The 18728-nt window shown below is 33.4% G+C and overlaps 1 protein-coding gene and 1 long non-coding RNA gene across 5 annotated transcripts; one reads left to right on the forward strand and one right to left on the reverse strand.

Annotated features, from left to right (window-relative positions):
* Positions 1-1257: 1257 nt before the first annotated feature.
* Positions 1258-2775, reverse strand: LOC148204319 (uncharacterized). Its single transcript, XR_015784557.1, has 2 exons — positions 1698-2775; positions 1258-1535 (listed from the first exon to the last, which is right to left on the reverse strand). It is a non-coding gene; the product is annotated as an uncharacterized LOC148204319 (long non-coding RNA).
* Positions 2776-4020: 1245 nt separating this feature from the next.
* On the forward strand, positions 4021-17948 carry CGL1 (alpha-1,3-mannosyl-glycoprotein beta-1,2-N-acetylglucosaminyltransferase). Of its 4 annotated transcripts, none has more exons than XM_088107510.1 (19): positions 4021-4146; positions 4240-4311; positions 4390-4440; positions 4541-4628; positions 7165-7227; positions 8073-8107; positions 8191-8267; positions 9824-9869; positions 10049-10111; positions 10592-10658; positions 10732-10800; positions 10902-10971; positions 11075-11136; positions 12033-12122; positions 15760-15854; positions 16536-16598; positions 16677-16715; positions 16801-16971; positions 17530-17948. In XM_088107510.1, the coding sequence occupies exons 2-19, from the start codon at positions 4243-4245 to the stop codon at positions 17644-17646; spliced, it is 1335 nt and encodes a 444-aa protein (XP_087963636.1). In that variant the 5' UTR covers positions 4021-4146; positions 4240-4242; the 3' UTR covers positions 17647-17948. The 4 variants fall into 4 exon arrangements, with proteins under 4 accessions (XP_087963636.1, XP_087963639.1, XP_087963637.1 ...); XM_088107511.1 differs by having other exon boundaries at positions 4077-4146; positions 4218-4311; XM_088107512.1 differs by having other exon boundaries at positions 4104-4146; positions 4226-4311.
* The last annotated feature ends 780 nt before the right edge of the window (positions 17949-18728 follow it).

Consider the following 18728-nt stretch of genomic DNA (forward strand, 5'->3'; position numbering starts at 1 on the left):
GCATTTTTCTCTCAAATGCAGAATGTTCATTTCTTAGTCTCAGAAAGTTCTGCTCTCAATATGTGTACAAGAATGTCTACATTATTTTTTATGTTGTTGTTACTGATTCCAGACATTGCAAAGAAGGACTTCCCCATATGTTAATCAAGCTTTCAAATTGTTGAGCTTTTTTTTTTTAGCTTCCAAAAAGTGGTGTCAAATTGTTAATACAACTTTGATGATGGTCTAAAAAACCATGATGTTGTAGATGAAGGAGAAAAAAATCGACTTTAATGTGTAACTGATTTCTTCCAAAAAGTTTGGAATCGATTCCATATTATGTTATGTTTTAAATTAATAATAGATGAAGTTGTCATTATTTTAGTTTTTTTTATATAGCAATTGCATTAATATATTTTTTTCAATTTTTAATTTCTTTAACTAAACAATTTTTATTTTATTTTTCACATATTTTTCTTTTTTCATTTTTCTATCTATTTTCCCTTTTCTGAACAGAGACTTAGCAAATATAATTTTTAGTTATTTTAAATTTGTTAAAAGATATTTTAAGATGTATTTTTTAATTTTAAAAAATAAAATAATTGAAATTAAAAATATAGTTAAAATGAACATTTTTATTAAATTTTATTATAGATTATAATTAACTAAATACTAGAAATTAAACACTTTAACATTTATTTTCTCATATAAATTTTGAAATCTATAAAAAAGTATTATGTGAGGATAAGTATTTTTTCCCCTTTATTATAATTCAGTAAATTAAATCAACATATATTAGCCATCAACTATTATTTAATAATTGATGTTTAATCAAAAACATATATTTTTTTGTCAAAACATAAAGTAATAAAAAAATATTTAATTTTAGTAAAAAACAAAAGATAATAAAACATTACTAGCGCAGTCATCCATTATAGTAAACCCTTAATGATCAACCACACCAAAATTTCACTGATTCAATCTATACTAGCGCAGTCATCAATTATAGAATTGAAACACTTCTTTTCTTACACAAAGTAATTAAGTATATATATATATATATATATGAAACAACCACAACAAAGTAGTACAGGATCAAAATTGCATAACAGTCATAAAAAATAAACACCTATGTTTTCTACTGTAAGAAAAACTATTCTTAAATGCACTAAAATTTCGATATCCTGCAATTTATCATAGAACCAGAAATGGAGAAAAGAATTGGTTCTATGGAAAGAAAAAAAAAGTTTGCGACAATAACGCATGGCCAAGAAAAACTCAACCAAAAACATTATGTTATCCTCAAATAAAAAATATAAGACAGGACCAATGTACCAAGCATACCATTTAACGTAAGACACAAAAATTCATTCTGAATCCGAACAAAAAGACATAGAATTACCATAAAAGCTTCTCACATCATAGCAATCACAAAACGGAAAAGTTTAACTCCTCATACTTGTTCGATTTCCTCTTTACTGCAACCCCTTGGTTCAAATTTCATGTATCTCGTTCTCCCTAGCGCAACTCTCTGTCTCACACCCTTGCCCCCTTTACTTTAGGGTTTTCGAAAATGAAACAAAAAGAAAAGGAAACATAGACAAATGATGTGAAAAAAAGAAAGGAAGAAGAAGCATACAACTTGATTCAATTATCAAGTGCTTATATTTTATATTCTTCAAACAGTAGAAAGGGGAGAAAATACAAAGGGGACAAACCTATCATACTTCGCACTTCTGATAGAGAGGTCGACCTTCTTTTCTCGAGCTCCACACTAATCATAACTTTGCCGATTGGAACTCTTCCGATCATGTCCAGCCTCCGGTTAAGTGGGAGCCATAGAGTTCTCCTTTTTTTTTTCTTTCTCGCGTTCTCTCTCAACCCTAACCTGCACGAAGAGTTCTTCTTCCAAAATGAAATGGTAGACTTTTGAAAAATTGAAATCAGAGAGAGACGCTAATGCAGCAGCTTCCTTCACTGAAACGCATCGTTCCATTTATTTTCTTTCCAAACCAGTGCAGTAGCAGCCCACCATCAATGATAAATTTACCCTTAATCACATTGACACTAAATGGGCCACCGCGTGTCAAATGAGTGTAAATTACTTTCAGCGTGTCAAAGTATTGTTTTTCTAAACTTTATCTCCAAATTCATTTTCAACAGTCTCATAATCTCTTAAAAACAAGAAGACTCAGTTCTTAAATCCTCTCATGTACATTTTTTGCTTTCCATCCGTTCCATGCTCCGTCATGACAAGTGAACAAGGAGAGTAGTGACTCCGCAATTGAAGTGATTCTAGAGGTTGCGAGAGTAATAATCTCTCTCGGCCTGCTGCAATGCCGTATAGCTCCACCACTGATAAGAGATTTGGGAAAGAAGATGACGTGTTTCATTTTGATGAAGAAGTGTTTGGCTAGATCCATTCCTCGTGCACCCTCGTTTAGGCCGAAGCGTTTGGATTTCCTTTTATTGGATCTCTAGAGCGCTTGAAGACTCTTACTTTTGTCGTCGGTGTCTTGCGCTAGAGATTGAAAACTCTTGCTTCAAAAAATCCATCTAGGGTTTGCTATAATGCGGGGTAGAGATCCTCCACACGTCACAACCCCTTCGAGAGATCCCCACATGCGAAGTCCCTTTCCAATCGTTGTGACTCCGGTTACTACCAGAGTCCAACAACTTAGGTTTAGAAACCAAGAGTAGTGCAAGACAGAAGAAGAAAGAAAGAAAAAAAACTAATGGAAAATGATACTTGAACAACCATTTTTGACAACATTTAGACACGCGCACACGTGTCAAAATCTGAGTGGTCCAGTTGGAAAAATTAAATGAAAATGGACCACTCAGATTTTGACACGTGTGCGCGTGTCTAAATGTTGTCAAAAATGGTTGTTCAAGTGTCATTTTCCAAAACTAATACACCAATCAGCTTCTAGAATTGGTAGAACGTGTTTTAGATACACTTGCCTTTAAATAATTTGCTTTTGTACAACATCCCTTCAATTTCAGCATCTTTACTGACCTTTCTAATTTCATCTGCATATGTTGAATTATCATCTCTAAATATATATGACAAAAATTATAAAATGAAAACTCATTATAAAGTCATTTTTTTTTGTAAGAAATTGTTTAACAACGAGTGTTTCTGATTTTTTCCAGATCAATTACCAATATGTCATGCTTGTGAAAATTAGATAAAATTAGATAAGACAAAAATTATAAAATAAAAACTCATTATAAAATCATTTTTTATAAGAAATTGTTTAATAGCGAGTATTTCTGATTTTTTCCAGATCAATTACCAATTCCTGCTTGTGAAAATTGGATAAAATTAAATAAGACAAAATTTATAAGATGAAAATTCATTATAAAATCATTTTTTTTGTAAGATTGTTTAACAACAATTATTTTTGATTTTTTTCATTTGGGACTACAGTAGGATAGAAAAAAGATTGGAATGAGAAAGATGAAAGAGAAAGGGTTGAGAGGAATGAGAGAGGTGAGAGAGGTGAGTAAGGGTTTTGGGGGTTTCTTTTTTTTTTTAGTTTTGAGAATGAAAATTATTAAAATACCCTTAACCTTAAAACTTAGAATCCATGATATATAAGCATCATATATAAAGATATTTTTGTCTACTAAAACCCGGTACACATTACTAAAATGTACGCGCATTATATATATATATATATATATATATATATATATATATATATATATATATATATATATTGATTTTCTCTAAAAAGAGAAATTTTATTTTAAAAATTAAAAAAAAATTATATAAATGCTTAAATTTTTTATTATTAATATAACTTTAAAAAGAAATTTTACACCATAAATAATAGAGCTATTTTCAATTGGATAAGAATAAAATGAATAAAACACAGAAAATATAGAACTGAATCAACATAGTAGATTTCTAAAGTATTAACACCAAAATTCTAGAAAAATATGAAAGATTATTAAAAATTAAAGAGACTAAAATTATAATAAAAAAGGGTAAAGTAATATAAAATATCCATTTCTTCCAAGAATAAGAAGTTATTCATATCACCTAATTTTATTTTTAAAAGTTTTAAAACCTAAAACTAAAAACTACCCGAGACGACAAGTTAGGCAATTGGATCATCGTTCATCGTCTGGGAATTGAGTTGACTGAAGGAGTTACAGGTACCTGAGCGCTATGCATAGAAATTGTTCTTACGAAATGTATCTGAAAAACCTGCTATATTGTTGCGTAGTAATTCAGTGTTTGTGCTATAGCAAATGGCGAAAGTTTTCTGTGATTTTCGGTTCCTCCTCTTGGTTGCAGCCGGGATCTTCATCTATATCCAGGTGTTGTCTGTGTCTCTAACCCTAACTTTGTATTTTCGACGGTTCTGTTAATTTAACATGTTGTTTATGCTTGTTCAGATGAGGCTTTTCGCAACACAATCAGGATATGCTGATCGCCTAGCTGCAGCTGTAACTGAACTCCTCCGTTTCTCATATAAATCTATATTCGATATTTCCACATCTAATATTTGGTGAGTCATTATTATCGTGGCTGATCCTTGTTTAACAGATTGAAGCTGAAAACCATTGTACAAGTCAAATGCGATCACTGATTGACCAGATTAGCTTGCAACAAGGACGAATTGTGGCCTTAGAAGGTTTGTTTTTTGTTAATTGTGGAATATCGTCCTGAATGGTTGCGTGATTATTACTAAAATTGTCTCCTTCGGTCTACTCGTTAATGCTGGAGGGAAATATTGCAGTGATTAGGATATGGAAACCCTGTTAATTGGTTGGGGGACATGAATTTTCCCTGGTGACGTTTGCAATCCAGAATATTCAAGCTCATGAGTTGATTTGTGGCCTATGGCTCATCTATGAACATTATCTGACTGTTCTGGAATGTACACCCAATCTCTGGTGACATTTTCTAGCTAGTAGTTTGGTTGCAATTCCTGCACTCGTTGGTAACGCAGTATTACCCAACTATTACTCTGCTGTACGGGGAATAGGGTGGGGAGGACGATGAGGATTGAAAATAGTCAACAATACAGTGGACCAAATCATAGGTTGATTTACTGGGCTTTGAGTTGATGTTAATCCATTTAAACCTCTGCTAGTCTTTCAAAGTCAGAGGGAGGAGGTTCAGGATGGAGTCCAATGGCATCATGACTCAATCTATTGTCTTCCTTGCAGAAAATCTGGACACTAGTTCAAAAGGTTGACAAGATAGGCCACTGCCAAGAGATGGAGAAGTATCAAATTTTTTACAGCAGGATGGAGATTTGGTGGAAGCTTTCACTTGATAGGAGCATTGTGTGCATGATAGTCCTTCTGTGGGGAGGTTGAACAGGTTTCAAAGCTAGATGAATTCATACGGTTCCAGAATCTTAGTGAATATAGGATGGGAACCAGTAATATTTGTCAAGAGCACATATGAATTATTAGATATGAGTGTAATAGAGACTGTAATGTTTTCAGTATTCGGTAAAAGTTAGGAGCAGTTATGTATTATCAAATAAATGTGTAGTATGTGAAATAAGGAGTAGTGAGTGGTGTAGTTCTGTAGGTTTGGACTTTTGACTGAGAATAATTGTAGGAGTCACGGGACTTTGGTAAAATGATCCTTTTTCTGTATTGTGTGAATTCTATGATTCAGTTGCAAAAGCCACTGATTGGTGTTCTATCAAATTTTATGGATGAAGAATGAGGATGTGGACTAAGGATGACCAGACTGCTCTACGTACAAATAAGGGATTTTATTTTATCAGAAGTTGTATGCTCATAAATGGCTGGCCACGGTTACATTACTACCAAAATTACTTTTCCTTCTAATATGATGATGAAAATAACAAGTCTATATACATGCAACAACAACCAGGTTTTGAATGTGTTGATAAATCTTTGGTGTGTAAACTCAAGAAAGTTCTTTATGGCCTCTAACAGGGTCCTAGACACTGGTTCAAAAGACTACAATCAGCATTGCTCTGTTTTGGTTTCAAGTCAAGCAATTAAGATCCTTCAAATTTTATCTACAAAACCAAAGAATGTACTGTCTACTTGCTTTCCAATGTTGATGATATTATTGTTATAGCGAGCTCTTCTGAACTTGTTCAGTCTCTTAATAATCAACTAAGTAACATATTTTCTCTATAACATCTTGGTTCGTTAGACTAGTTTCTGGGCATAGATCAAGTTACCTCTGAAATATTATGGATTCAAATTCTTCTGAGTGAACTTGGGATCACTTTTCTTACTCCCAAGGTATTATGTGATAATCAAAGTGCTGTAGGTCTTGCTTATAATCCTGTTGTACATGCTAGAACCAAATATATGGAGATTGACTAGTAATTTGTCAGAGAAAAAGTATTGCCCAAGCAACTATCTATTCAACATATTCCAGCTTAGGATCAATGGAAGATGCTTTGACCAAGCCACTTTCCCCAACTGGCTTTCTGTTCTTGAGTGACAAACTCAAAGTGCTTGAGTTTCTTCTCAACAAACAACCAACCACCTTGAGTTTGTGGGAGGTGTGTGAATACTGTATATAGGAGCATTTATTCCACTGCCTCGTCTGGAGCTAGTTAGCAATTTGTTGAAGTTAGTTAGATTTGCCAACTATTGCCAGATGGATGCTAACTGTCTCTGTGATTATTGTGTATCTTTGAGTATAAATTGTTTGTTGTATCTTTTCTCTTATTCTCAAGAATAATAAAAATTATCTATTAATGCCTAGTCTCACGCTCGAGATGTATATACCTCAGCGTGAGGGGGGTGTGTTGGAAGTTCCACATTGACTAGAGATAAGGCCAATTTAGAGTATATAAGTGGGTGCAAACTTCACCTTACAAGTCGGTTTTGTGGAGTTGAGTTAGGCTTAAAGTCTACTTCTTAACCGTCTTAATATTTGGGAGTCAATCCTTGGAAACATACATGAGATATTTTTGGGGGATGTTATGGGTGTTACTATTGTTGTGGCTTTTCATTAATATTTTTGTTTCTTATTTTAGGCCTTTGGGCCCTTTCTGTGACAAAAGAATGGTTCTCCTTAAGTAACAAAGTTTAATAGTTGAATATATGAGCCTATACTTATTAGTAGTTATTTTGGATTACATGTTTATTTGATCTTTTGTCTCCTTTGCATATAATATTTTTATCAAATTAAATTGGTTTTTTTGTATTGGATTCTTTCAGAAGAGAGGAAACGTAGAGACCAAGAATGTGGACAAATGAAGTCTCTTGTACAAGATCTGGAAAGTATGTTATAATAAATAATAAGATCATTCTCTTTTTGAATGGTGGTGGTGGTAGTGGATATCTTTCTCAATCGCTTGTACTTAACATGTGATTGAGGGGGTGTTTGAGCTTATATGGTTGTGCTTATGAAGATGTCTTATTATCTTTCTTTAAACTCTTGTAGCTTATTTGAATAAGCTTATAGAGTAGGGATGACAATAGGGAAGGTGCTGGTTTGATTATACCTGTCCCTTGTCTCCATAGTAAAGTTTCATACTTTATTGGTAAGAGATTGACAGGACAACTTCAGTTGAGAGAAGCGATTGTGAATCTGGAGATTATTGAATGAATAAAGTCCATCAACACCAACAACTCATTGAATAACTTTATTCGCTCCTTGGGATTTGACAAGACACTTATCAAAATGAAATTAAAAAAAAAACTGAATTATCTTTGGCGAATTGGCTAATACTTGAAAGGTTTTTAATAATGGAAGGGACACGTAACAAATTGGTTAGTTGAAGAGTAATATGTGAAATCATAATCAGCAGCACAAATACTTAAACCTGCACCATTATCGATGAAAACATGATATGGACCATCAAAATGTTGAAGCTGTTACTAACATGAAAGCTTGCACCAGAGTATGATACCAAAGATGTATTGACATTTCCTTTAGAATTAGACTTGATTAGTATTGCACTATGCTGAGTATTGTTGTTAGGATTTACCCAAGTATTTGATGTTTTATATAAATACAAACATATCTGTTGTTCACCATGTCTGGAATTTTGTAAACAATCTAATGAGGTGTTTTTCTATATTAGATATCCAAGATACTTACCATTTATGGATAAATATTTCAGGAAAAGACCTACAGAGGCTGACTGATAAAATGCAGGTTGAGCTGAATGTTTGACAATTTGCTTCTTCTTCTATTCTTTCTAGAGTTTATTCCATGATTCTTTGTGCTGAACGTTTTAGGTTCCGGTGGCTGCTGTTGTGATCATTGCATGTAATCGTGCTGATTACCTGGAGAGGACTATTAATTCTGTGTTAAAGTATGCATCATAGTATAACATATTTGATCTATTAATCTTTTATACTTGATAATACAATTGTTAAACTATTCGAAAAAGAGAAGTATTGAGCTGAAACCTTGTGTTTCTGTGACAACAAGAGTGATTTATTTATATTAAGAAGATGAAGTCAATACAATAAAAAGTAGATTTGATTTCCTCCAATAACAAATGTATGATACTAGAATAAATAATAAACATTGCTAATGATACAAATATGATCTTGACATGTATAGTTATAAAGATACGATCTTTATTGTATAATTATACATTACCTCTTAAGCTGGAACGTGATTCATATGTGTTGAGCTTGCTATAAGTGTGATTGGATCTCTGGTTCTTATAGAAACTTGGTGAATATGTCTGTCAGTTATTCACTAGAGTTGATGAATCTAGTGGTGATATCTAAGGTTATCAGACTCATTGAAGATCTCTAGACTTGACTTGTGGACCTGACTTGTAAGAGTCTGCGTCATATGAGAAAATAAATACAATACCATACCTATTCAACATTCTAACACCATAATTAATTAAAATAGGAAACAATACTTCCATAATTCTAAAATAACTAAGTTTAGTAGTGCATGACTATTATATAAGCTCAAACTACAATAAATGGAAACGTTCATACAATTACAAATTCAGCTGCGGTGGTGAGATTGGACTTATGGTCTAACCCGCTGATCCATTTCCGGATTTCAGAAGTTCAAATGGAATAGTTCGACTCGTCTATCTTCTCAATAGTAAGAGGATGGTTAGAGAAGATGACAAAACATGTTTCAGACGTAGGGTTGGTACTTGAATCCATTTTTCAAAAACTGAAAAAAATACAAAAATAAAATGTATGCGAATGAAAAAGAAGATTGAGCAACCAAATTAGCTTCAACGTAGCTAGAACTACAAGGGTATAGGAACAAGGATAAGGCAACTTGGGTAAGAGGTTGTTGATCCTCAGTCCTTGCTGCATGTGCTGGTAAGGGAGACACAACTACATGGAGAAGATGCTTGAGTGAGGGCACATAGGCATGTTTTTTGTGCAGGTATTTGTATGGTTGCATAGATAGGTACAACATGATCCCAACAATGTGGTCACCAAAGAAAACAAATGTCATTGGTAAAGTCGTCGGAGACATTAAAAACAGCTATTAGGAATAGTGAGTGAACCTGGAGAGAAACAAAAAGGATTAACCAAGAAAGAATTTCCACCCAAAGACAGGGTCCATGGGAAAACACAGTTTTCCAGAGATTCTATGTGTGACGTTAAACTATAAGGAAAAGGGTAGTATTGAGCTGAAACTGTTTGTTTTATGACAACACGAGTCATTTATAAATAGCGAGAAAACAAAATCAGTACAACAGAAATAGGAGATTTGCTTTTTTGTGTTACTAAGTGTATGATACTAGAATAAATTATAAACATTACTGATAATACAAATATGATCTTGATATATGGAATTATAAACATATGATCTTTATTTTATTATAACAACAACTTTTTTGTTTTGTCTGTCTGAGCCACAATCTACTTATTTTAACAGACACCAAAGGCCCATTTCTTCAAGATTTCCTTTATTTGTATCTCAGGTATTTTATTTGTTTAGCATTATGGTTTCCGCTTTGAAGGAGTTTCTTTTATCTCCATGAAATTATTCAAAAGTTGTCAATGTTATGCAAATGCAAAAACAACATTAACAGCTGATTGTGAACCAAAAAATATTAATACAACATAAATAGCTGATTGTAGTCCTTTATTATATATTCAGGATGGATCAAATCCAGATGTTAAAAGTACGGCTTTGAACTATGATCAGTTATCTTATATGCAGGTATATGCATTTATATAAATGAGCTGAACTTTGAAAATCAGATCAGTATTCCAAAGGCCAATTACATGTTGTGTTGTGCATACTAATGTGTGTAAACAGACAGTTAGCTATAGTTGTGTTTATTTCTGTAAATCTGTTAATGATCAATGATTAACTTAATTTTTATAATGATACTAAATTAAATTAGCATGGTTATTAAAATCCTGGAGCTAATAACACGTTTCTTCAGTATCAATAATAAGATATTTGTGTGCAAGCCAAGATACCTTATTTCCTAAGCAGTCTGTTTCTTTAGCCTAAATTGGATAATAGAAATACAGATGGGTTTCATTTCTTAGCATAGTGATGTTGTAGAGATATAGAACAATCACTAAAGTTATTTTGATCTCAATAATTTTATATATGTGGTTATTGACGGAGCTAATAGTTTGCTAATGAAAAAAACAGGTTCTCTGTACTAATAATATTAGTTTGATGCAGCACTTGGATTTTGAACAAGTTCAAACTGAACGACCAGGAGAGTTAATTGCTTACTACAACATTGCACGTAAGAGTATTTTTCTGTTTTCGTGTTATTTGTTCTCTATTTGAAAGGAATATTCAATTGATACATTTATCAGGTCATTACAAGTGGGCTTTAGATCAGCTGTTCTACAAGCATAACTTCAGCCGAGTAATCATCCTTGAAGGTGAAATGGGCTATATCTTTTCTACATTATGTATTTTTTTAATTCTTTTTATCATTAGTAAAAACGTGGAAGCTAATGCAACAACTTCATCCAATCTTCAGATGACATGGATATAGCACCTGATTTCTTTGATTATTTTGAAGCTGCAGCAACTCTCCTTGACAAGGATAAGTATGTGCTCAATAAGGGCAGAATGATTAATTTAATTTTTTCTGATTTGTTATGCTAGTTTTATAAGACTTTGGGATCTCTGTTCATAATTAATCTATTCTAGGTCTATTATGGCTGTTTCCTCGTGGAATGATAATGGACAAAAGCAATTTGTACATGATCCATGTAAGTTTATTCATCTGTAGGTTTCATTAATTTTCTATCAATTATTTTCTAATTCATGTCTTGATTTGATATGGTAATAAATGTGTTCAGAATTAGATTTGAATAAATTCTGAATTATGATCATAGGCTATTTTTTACTTTCTGATATTTCTCCTTGATTGCAGCAGATTTAATTTCCTTTTTAAAACGGATTCTGTCTATAAATCAGTGGCCATATTATTCAAAAGGAACAAGAGAAATAGAATATTTTATTTTTTGTTCTTATAAATGGTATTAGAGTTCTGGCTTTGGGCCTTGCTGTCTCCAAAGGTGAAAATTTCAATGACAGGTGTCAATCCATTTTCTTTGACACCCGCACCTGAAACTGTAACTCCATCTCTAGTGAATGAATGTGTGGACCCTTTAACAAGAGGTTTTGACACAGATGGAAACCCAGGGGAAATCTAGTATAGAAGCAAATGATTAATGCTTTGTGTACGAAAATTTTTAATTTCGTTTTTTCATACAATAATAAATAATGCTGAGGATGACATGATCTTTTAGTTGAAGGGATCAAGCTTTTTTTAAAGGCAATGGTATTTCTGGGACCTCCTTGTCTACTTTTTGCCTATAGCTTCCATGCCTTTGCCTTCTATGGTCACAATTTTCTTTTAAATTCACTTGAACACTAAACAAGTACTGGAATTCAATTCATATTTATTTGGTTTTTTCAGCACATTAATAATTTTGCATGGATAGAAACGAGTTTGTAAAAACGAGATCATCTACATACACTGTTAACTTTTATCAATGATACACATTTCCCTGATTAACAAGATCAAATCATATTTTTACAGAAGATATCTCAGAAGATTACTGCTGCCATTCTGATGAAATTTGTTTGTTCTAATTTGCAGATGAACTGTACCGATCAGATTTCTTTCCTGGGTTAGGATGGATGCTGGCCAGATCTATATGGGATGAGTTATCACCAAAATGGCCTAGGGCATATCCTTGATATTTCAGTAGTTGTTCTTGTTGGTGTCTGCCATATTTGTCTTTTTTGGCGGATTTCAAACGAAGAAATCTTGGTAAAAGTATTTATCACATAGGAATTATAATTCTTAGAATTTGGATTTAAAGACTAATTTAATCCCTCAAATCCAGCTTGTATTGTGAGGACTATTCAAGCCTTATAAGGATTACATCTATTGTGTATCTAATCAATGTGGGATTTTACACGCTCCCTCATACCTAAAACTTGACATTTGGAGCATAGACAAAAGCAACTAATAACAGCACCCCGTTAGGCCTAGGAATAAAATCTTAGATTGGAAATATTCACCATAATAATTTTATACACTTTCTTAAAATTTGGGCTTACAACATTACTCTACAAAATTGACTTGTAAAATGAAGACTACCTAAAACTTTGAGAGGATTACGTTGGTCTTATTTTTAGTTGAAATGAGATCTCAATGCACACCTTTCCGAGGACTGGACATTTAGAGCATGAGCGAACTAGAATGACCCAATAATAACATCCTTTTACACCTAGACAGACTTTTGGAGGGCAGATAATGTGAGTGGTCTAATAGCATGTCTAAGATAGGCTTTGATTTTATCCTAGAATTTGGCTTTAAAATCTAATTCAATTTCACAAAAACCGCTTTAACAGGTGAGACTTGTTAGGCTAGTATGGACTACATAGCCTATTTCCCTGATAAATTGTACAACAGTCATGTCAAGTTCTAATTGTTTCGTCATAGTGTTTGATACATTTGGGTATTATGGAGTACTTAAGTGATTTAGTTTTCTCCTCTTAATAGCTAGCATTTAAGATGGGGTTTCTTAAGCATTTGAGTGCTTATTAATTGGTATTAGAGTCTTCCATCATGTATCTCGATTGTAAATGAGCAATGAGGGTGGTGATAGTAGCATTGTAGGTTTGCATGAGACAAGTCTATGGGCTAGGCACGAACATCCTACATGGATGTCTTAGATATCTTATCTTTTATCTTTTATCTTCTGGTTGTCTGTTATCATTTTTTTTCCTATCATTATTTGTATTTTGGGCTTAGCCCATATTTTCTTGATTATAAATAAAGTACCTTATGCTTATTTTCTACACAAAGTAGATTAATCCTATACCTAGTTTTTCATTATATTCAATATGGTATCGGAGTTTGTTGGAGTCTATCCTAGCGAAATTTTTTGTTTGTTGGGTATATTGTTTCACCTGCTATCGGGCTGCAATCGGATCACCCATTAATTTCTAGTCCCACGCTTGAGATATATATGCCTCGGTTTGAGTGGGGTTGTCGGAAGTCCCACATTGACTAAAGATTAGGCTAATTTATAATATATAAGTGGGTGAAAACCTCACCTTATAAACTGATTTTATGAGTTTGACTTAGGCTTAAAGTTTATTTCTTAACTTGGTATCTAGAGCTAGGTTCTCCAGGTGTATTTTTTTGTTGTTGTAACTGCAACAACGGCTAGAGTTGTTGCCAGAATGGCCATCAGAGTCGCTGTCACCAGAGCCACTATTGCGGTCAGTGACCCCACCAATCGGATTGCCTTCAAGCGACTACCACACGGCCTCACACACCGTTCAAAGACACGGATCTGAGATATTTGTTGCTGCGTATGGCAGTGCATCAAACCTCCTCTTTGGCACCTCCTCTTCGCTGTCACCTTCTATTACTCTTCTTTTTACATTAAGGGTCCTTCTTCTTCTTATGTGTCTCCATCTACTACAATCAATATTCATGTTGTTTGTGCTCCTCTAGTTATGCCTAGTGTGTACTGTTAGATTCTACTCCTTCACCACCACTTCAGGTTTATAATCGTTCCCAATAATCACCAAGTGGATCAAATCAAGTGTCAACTCTTTTGTCTCTTCATGCTTTGGCAACTGAGATTGACTGTCCAATTGCTCTCCGTATATGTTCTACCCATAACCCTTCTCCACATTATATTACTTTGAGTTACTATAAATTATCTTCACCTTTTTATGCCTACCTTTCGTCTATTTCTTCTGTGTCCATTCCTAAATCTGCCAGTGATGCCTTAGCCTATCCTGGTTAACGTTAGGCCATGCTAGATGAACTAAGTCCTCTTCAAAATAATGAAACGTCCCATTACCATGTTTAGGAAATCTGTTATTGGTTGCAGGTGAGTTTTTGCTATCAAAGTTAGTCCAGATGGTACTATTGATTATTTCAAAGTTCGTCTTGTGGCCAAAGGTTACACATATATTTTTGGATTCAATTATGGTGACACTTTTTTTCCGGTGGAAAAGATGGTTTTTGTCCGTTTATTTATAGCCATGAATGCTTTTCCACAACGCTCTCTTTTTCTCAACCAGATGTCCAAAATGCTTTCCTCAATGGAGATTTGTAGGAAGGAGGCACATCACCTCCTGTAGTGAACAAAGACAAAGAAAAGAGGAACAATTGGGTGCTTGGAAAAGATTGGTGTTGTTCATGCAGAACAGTGATCAGCACCAAAAAGTTGAAGCAAAATGAATTTTGGGACAGGTTGATAGTTACAGGAAAAAATATAACAGTGGCTAGAAAACTGCCAGAAAAGTTCTGACAGTGACAAGAAACAGTGCCTGAAAAATTCTGAAGTCACCTGAAAAGTTATTGGTCACTGGAATGGTTGCCTGAAAATGATAGTCACCGGCAAGGTTACCAGACAGTGTGGCGGTAGCCAAAAGGTATCTAGGGATTATGATTGCTGAAAAAAGTCATTGGAAGCTTTGATACCATGCTGGAAGAGAAATAATTATTTCTGAAGTTGCTCAAGTTATTATTCCACCCAGCTGAACGAGTTTATTTATATACAGAGAATTGCAAAGATAACTAGTCAAAACAATCAAGAGAACAATTATGATACCATTGCTTCTTATGATGCATTGAACCTAGCTATACTAAGTGATTAAGCAACTTGAAAAAATAAACATTAAAGGAGTTCTTATCTTGTAGAAGTAATTTTCTCGTTTCCAGTGATTGTTTGCTAACCATACCATAGGAGGAAATGGACCAAACATTATTTGATTGTGCACCACTTCAAGGTTAAATCAGAGTCCAGCTAGGGTAAGGGCCATGAATATCTGGTTGTGTTACTTCTAACACGTCTCCTGTAAACGGCATTCAATTACCATCATATCTCTCCATTCTAATTGAGCAACAGGGTGGTGACACCAGTGCTTTCTTGGGACTAATCAAAGGGCTAGCGCACAACCATCCTTTGTGAGTGTTAGGTATACGAAGCATGGTGGGATATTATGATCACGAAGTTTTATTGAAATGTGTGTCTAACATGACACATTGTTCTTTATTTTTATTGAAATTATGCTGTAAATAAGGATACAATAGTGAATAAATTCCGAAATCTCTAGCTGCACATCTTTCTATATTTTATGTGTTTACATTGAATTAAATTACATATCTACAGGATCCAATTACTTGTTTCCTATTTATAATTTATAAGGCTTTCGGATTTCCAAACGCTAGCTTTTGTAGTGTGGCTCTCCCAAGCCCAAGCTTTGTATTAGATTTCCTTATTTCGAAATCACACTTGTTTAATTTCAGTAAATCTGTAATTGTACATAAATTTTTCTTTGACAAAATTTCACTTACTGGGATGACTGGTTGAGACTAAAAGAAAATCACAAAGGGCGACAGTTTATCCGACCTGAAGTGTGCAGAACATATAATTTTGGTGAGCATGTAAGTTTGCTAATTGTACATAGAAGATTGACCTTTTATACCTGTTAGTTATTTTCTGTAGAACCTTTGCAGGTGTTCATCTTATATGAACCTCAGTTTAAAAAATATTTATTGGTCTGGTGAAAACTAAAATAAATTTGTGCCATGGGATACACTTTGATTTTACTTGAAAGGTGCCTATTCTTTGTTAATAGGAATCTTGTCTTAAATTTTTTTTCTTTACAGATGGTATGCATTCAGTAATAATCTAGAGTAGGATGAATTTTTAATTATAACGTTGTTTATCTGTTGCATATCCATTGACTAAAGTTCATGATGATTCTTAATTATAATTTTCTTATGTCGGATATGTGCTTCTATAAGGTGTATTTCTAGAACTTTTGATGACAACTTACAGACATCTCTACTCCCTTTTAGCTTCTTTATTGTATTCAGCCAGTGATTTCTTGGATAGGGTGGCTTTGTCTGTTCATTCTCCTTAGTTTTTGTTATTTGTCTAGGAGAATTGCATTGTCCTTAATGTAGCTCATCCTTCCATTCACTAAAATGATTTAGAGAGCTATAAAAGGTCAAAACGGATATCATAGTTCTCTATTTTTCTGTTTTTATTTCCCATTTACTCTGAAATCCTTGTGATTGTGTTTTGTTCATTGAAATTTATAAGTCCTGTAATTATTACAGGGTTCTAGTTTGGGACAGTTTTTTAAGCAATATCTGGAGCCAATCAAGCTGAATGATGTCAAGGTACTCACGCTTTATGAACAGTCTGAAATATGTTTCTTATTATTAGAATGATGCTATTTTCCTTTGGGTTATTCGAAGGTTAACTGGAGATCAATGGATCTGAGCTATTTACTGGAGGTGAGATGCAGCATTGTGTTTTTGTCTGAGAATATACGTAAAGGGATGCTGTAATGGTATGTGAAAATTGTTTTGCTATTTCCAGGATAAGTATTCTATGCATTTTGCCAATACTGTTAAGAAAGCTACACCTGTCTATGGAGCTGGCGTGGTTCTAAAGGCATATAATATAGATGGTGATGTGCGTATCAAGTATAGAGATCAGTCAGATTTTGAAAACATTGCTCGCCAATTTGGTATATTTCAAGAGTGGAAGGTAATTCAACTGTTTGTTTCTAAATTCACAAAGGCAATGCATCATAATATGCAATTGGAGCCCTGAATTTTTTATGTCTGATTTCAATCTGCCTTGGCAGATTATACACTGGACTAACTATAAAATGAGATCTCTCTAGTCTGAGTCCTGGATGAAATTTGAAACAAAAATCCAGGTTAAAATTGTGTCCATAAATTTTAGAAGGCTGAGTTCTACGTCAGAAGTCAGGAATGTTTATGGTAGTTATTTTCCCAATTGGATCAAATAAGGTATAAGGATTCCCTGGAAGTTTCCATTCGTTTGGTATGTTTGTTGGTTGGGTAGGAAAGTGAATAGTAAATGTAGTGATTTGAATCAAAGGTTAAACTTACATTTGGGTATACTTTTATAGTTGAATATATTATTGGTTTCATACGATCATTCATGTGGATAATATGTAGTGTATCCGTGCGTAACACAACATATCTATGTTTCCCTGGTTTTTCATGCCTTATTATTCTTCTTGTGGATAGATCTAATTTTGTCCTACATTTTTGGGGGGCATTCGTCCATTGCCAGGATGGAATACCGAGGACCGCCTATAAAGGAGTAGTCGTTTTCAGACATCAAACCTCACGACGTATATTCCTTATTGGTCCAGAGTCTTTGAAGCTACTTCAGATCGAAGAGTCTTAATGCTGGATGAAGAAGAAAAATACTGACAATGTAAGAGAGTAGTTGTCTTCAGATATGAACGGAAGTGTTGCGGGAGTTATTGTGGCATAGGAAAGTTATGGTCTATTTGCTGATGCATACTGGAACAAAATTAGTGGCCATAGCGGGTATCTTGTAGAGACAGATTTTGTCTTATGATGGCTTGAGGTCCTAGCCTGGCCATGCTAACCTCATGTATCCTACTCTCCATTCATGTGACAGCAAAACGGGATGGTGAATTTTTATGTCAGAGTGGATCAATTTTTATTTTTTTTTATTTTTCATATACGTAGTTTGCTTTATTTGTAGAAGAAGTCAAAAGAATGTGGTGGAACACTGGTGTGAGACAAAAACGCAGCATCGGCTAATGGAATGCAATTCACAGGGAGCGACGAGCAAGAGGACAAGAGAGTAATGCGGAGCGGGGAGCAAGAGGGCAAGAGAGTAATTCGGAGGAGATTGAATTTGAGAGAAATTAAAAGAGATTTTTTTTATTTAAAAAATTTATATTTAAAAGTATGAAGGTGAGGTTTTAAAACTATTGCAAATGGTGTGATTATTTCGAATTAATAGTTAGACAATAAATTAAGAGATCAAAAGAAGTTATCAACAGGTTTTAACTATTTTATAAAATTTAAAGTTTTATGAATTAGAATTTCTTTATACTCTATTTTTTCTTGCATTTATGATGCTTTTACTTTTTCTCTTTTAAAAAAAATGTAAATTTATATTTACAAATTATTTAATAATATTTCATATAAATATTAAATATTTAAAATTAAGCAATATTTAAGTTAAATTTTAATTTTTTAAATATGTTTAAGTTTTGTATAGTAGAAATAAAGTTATTATATGCAAACTATAAATTAAATAATAAAAAATATTTAAATAAAATTAATTCAGATAATAATAAAAATGTCATTGGTTTAAACTTTAAAATTTACCATTCGAAGTGTACGAGTTACAATTAATTGAGGCAGTATAATTTTTTTGCATCCATAATTTCTAACTAAACCTTTGTAATTTTTGAAAGGATTATTTTATTTTTTGTAAGGGACGGATTA

Source organism: Vigna umbellata, chromosome 2 (genome assembly GCF_029865625.1).
Source record: "Vigna umbellata cultivar VRB3 chromosome 2, Vumbellata_1.0, whole genome shotgun sequence".
NCBI classification, from domain to species: Eukaryota; Viridiplantae; Streptophyta; class Magnoliopsida; order Fabales; family Fabaceae; genus Vigna; species Vigna umbellata.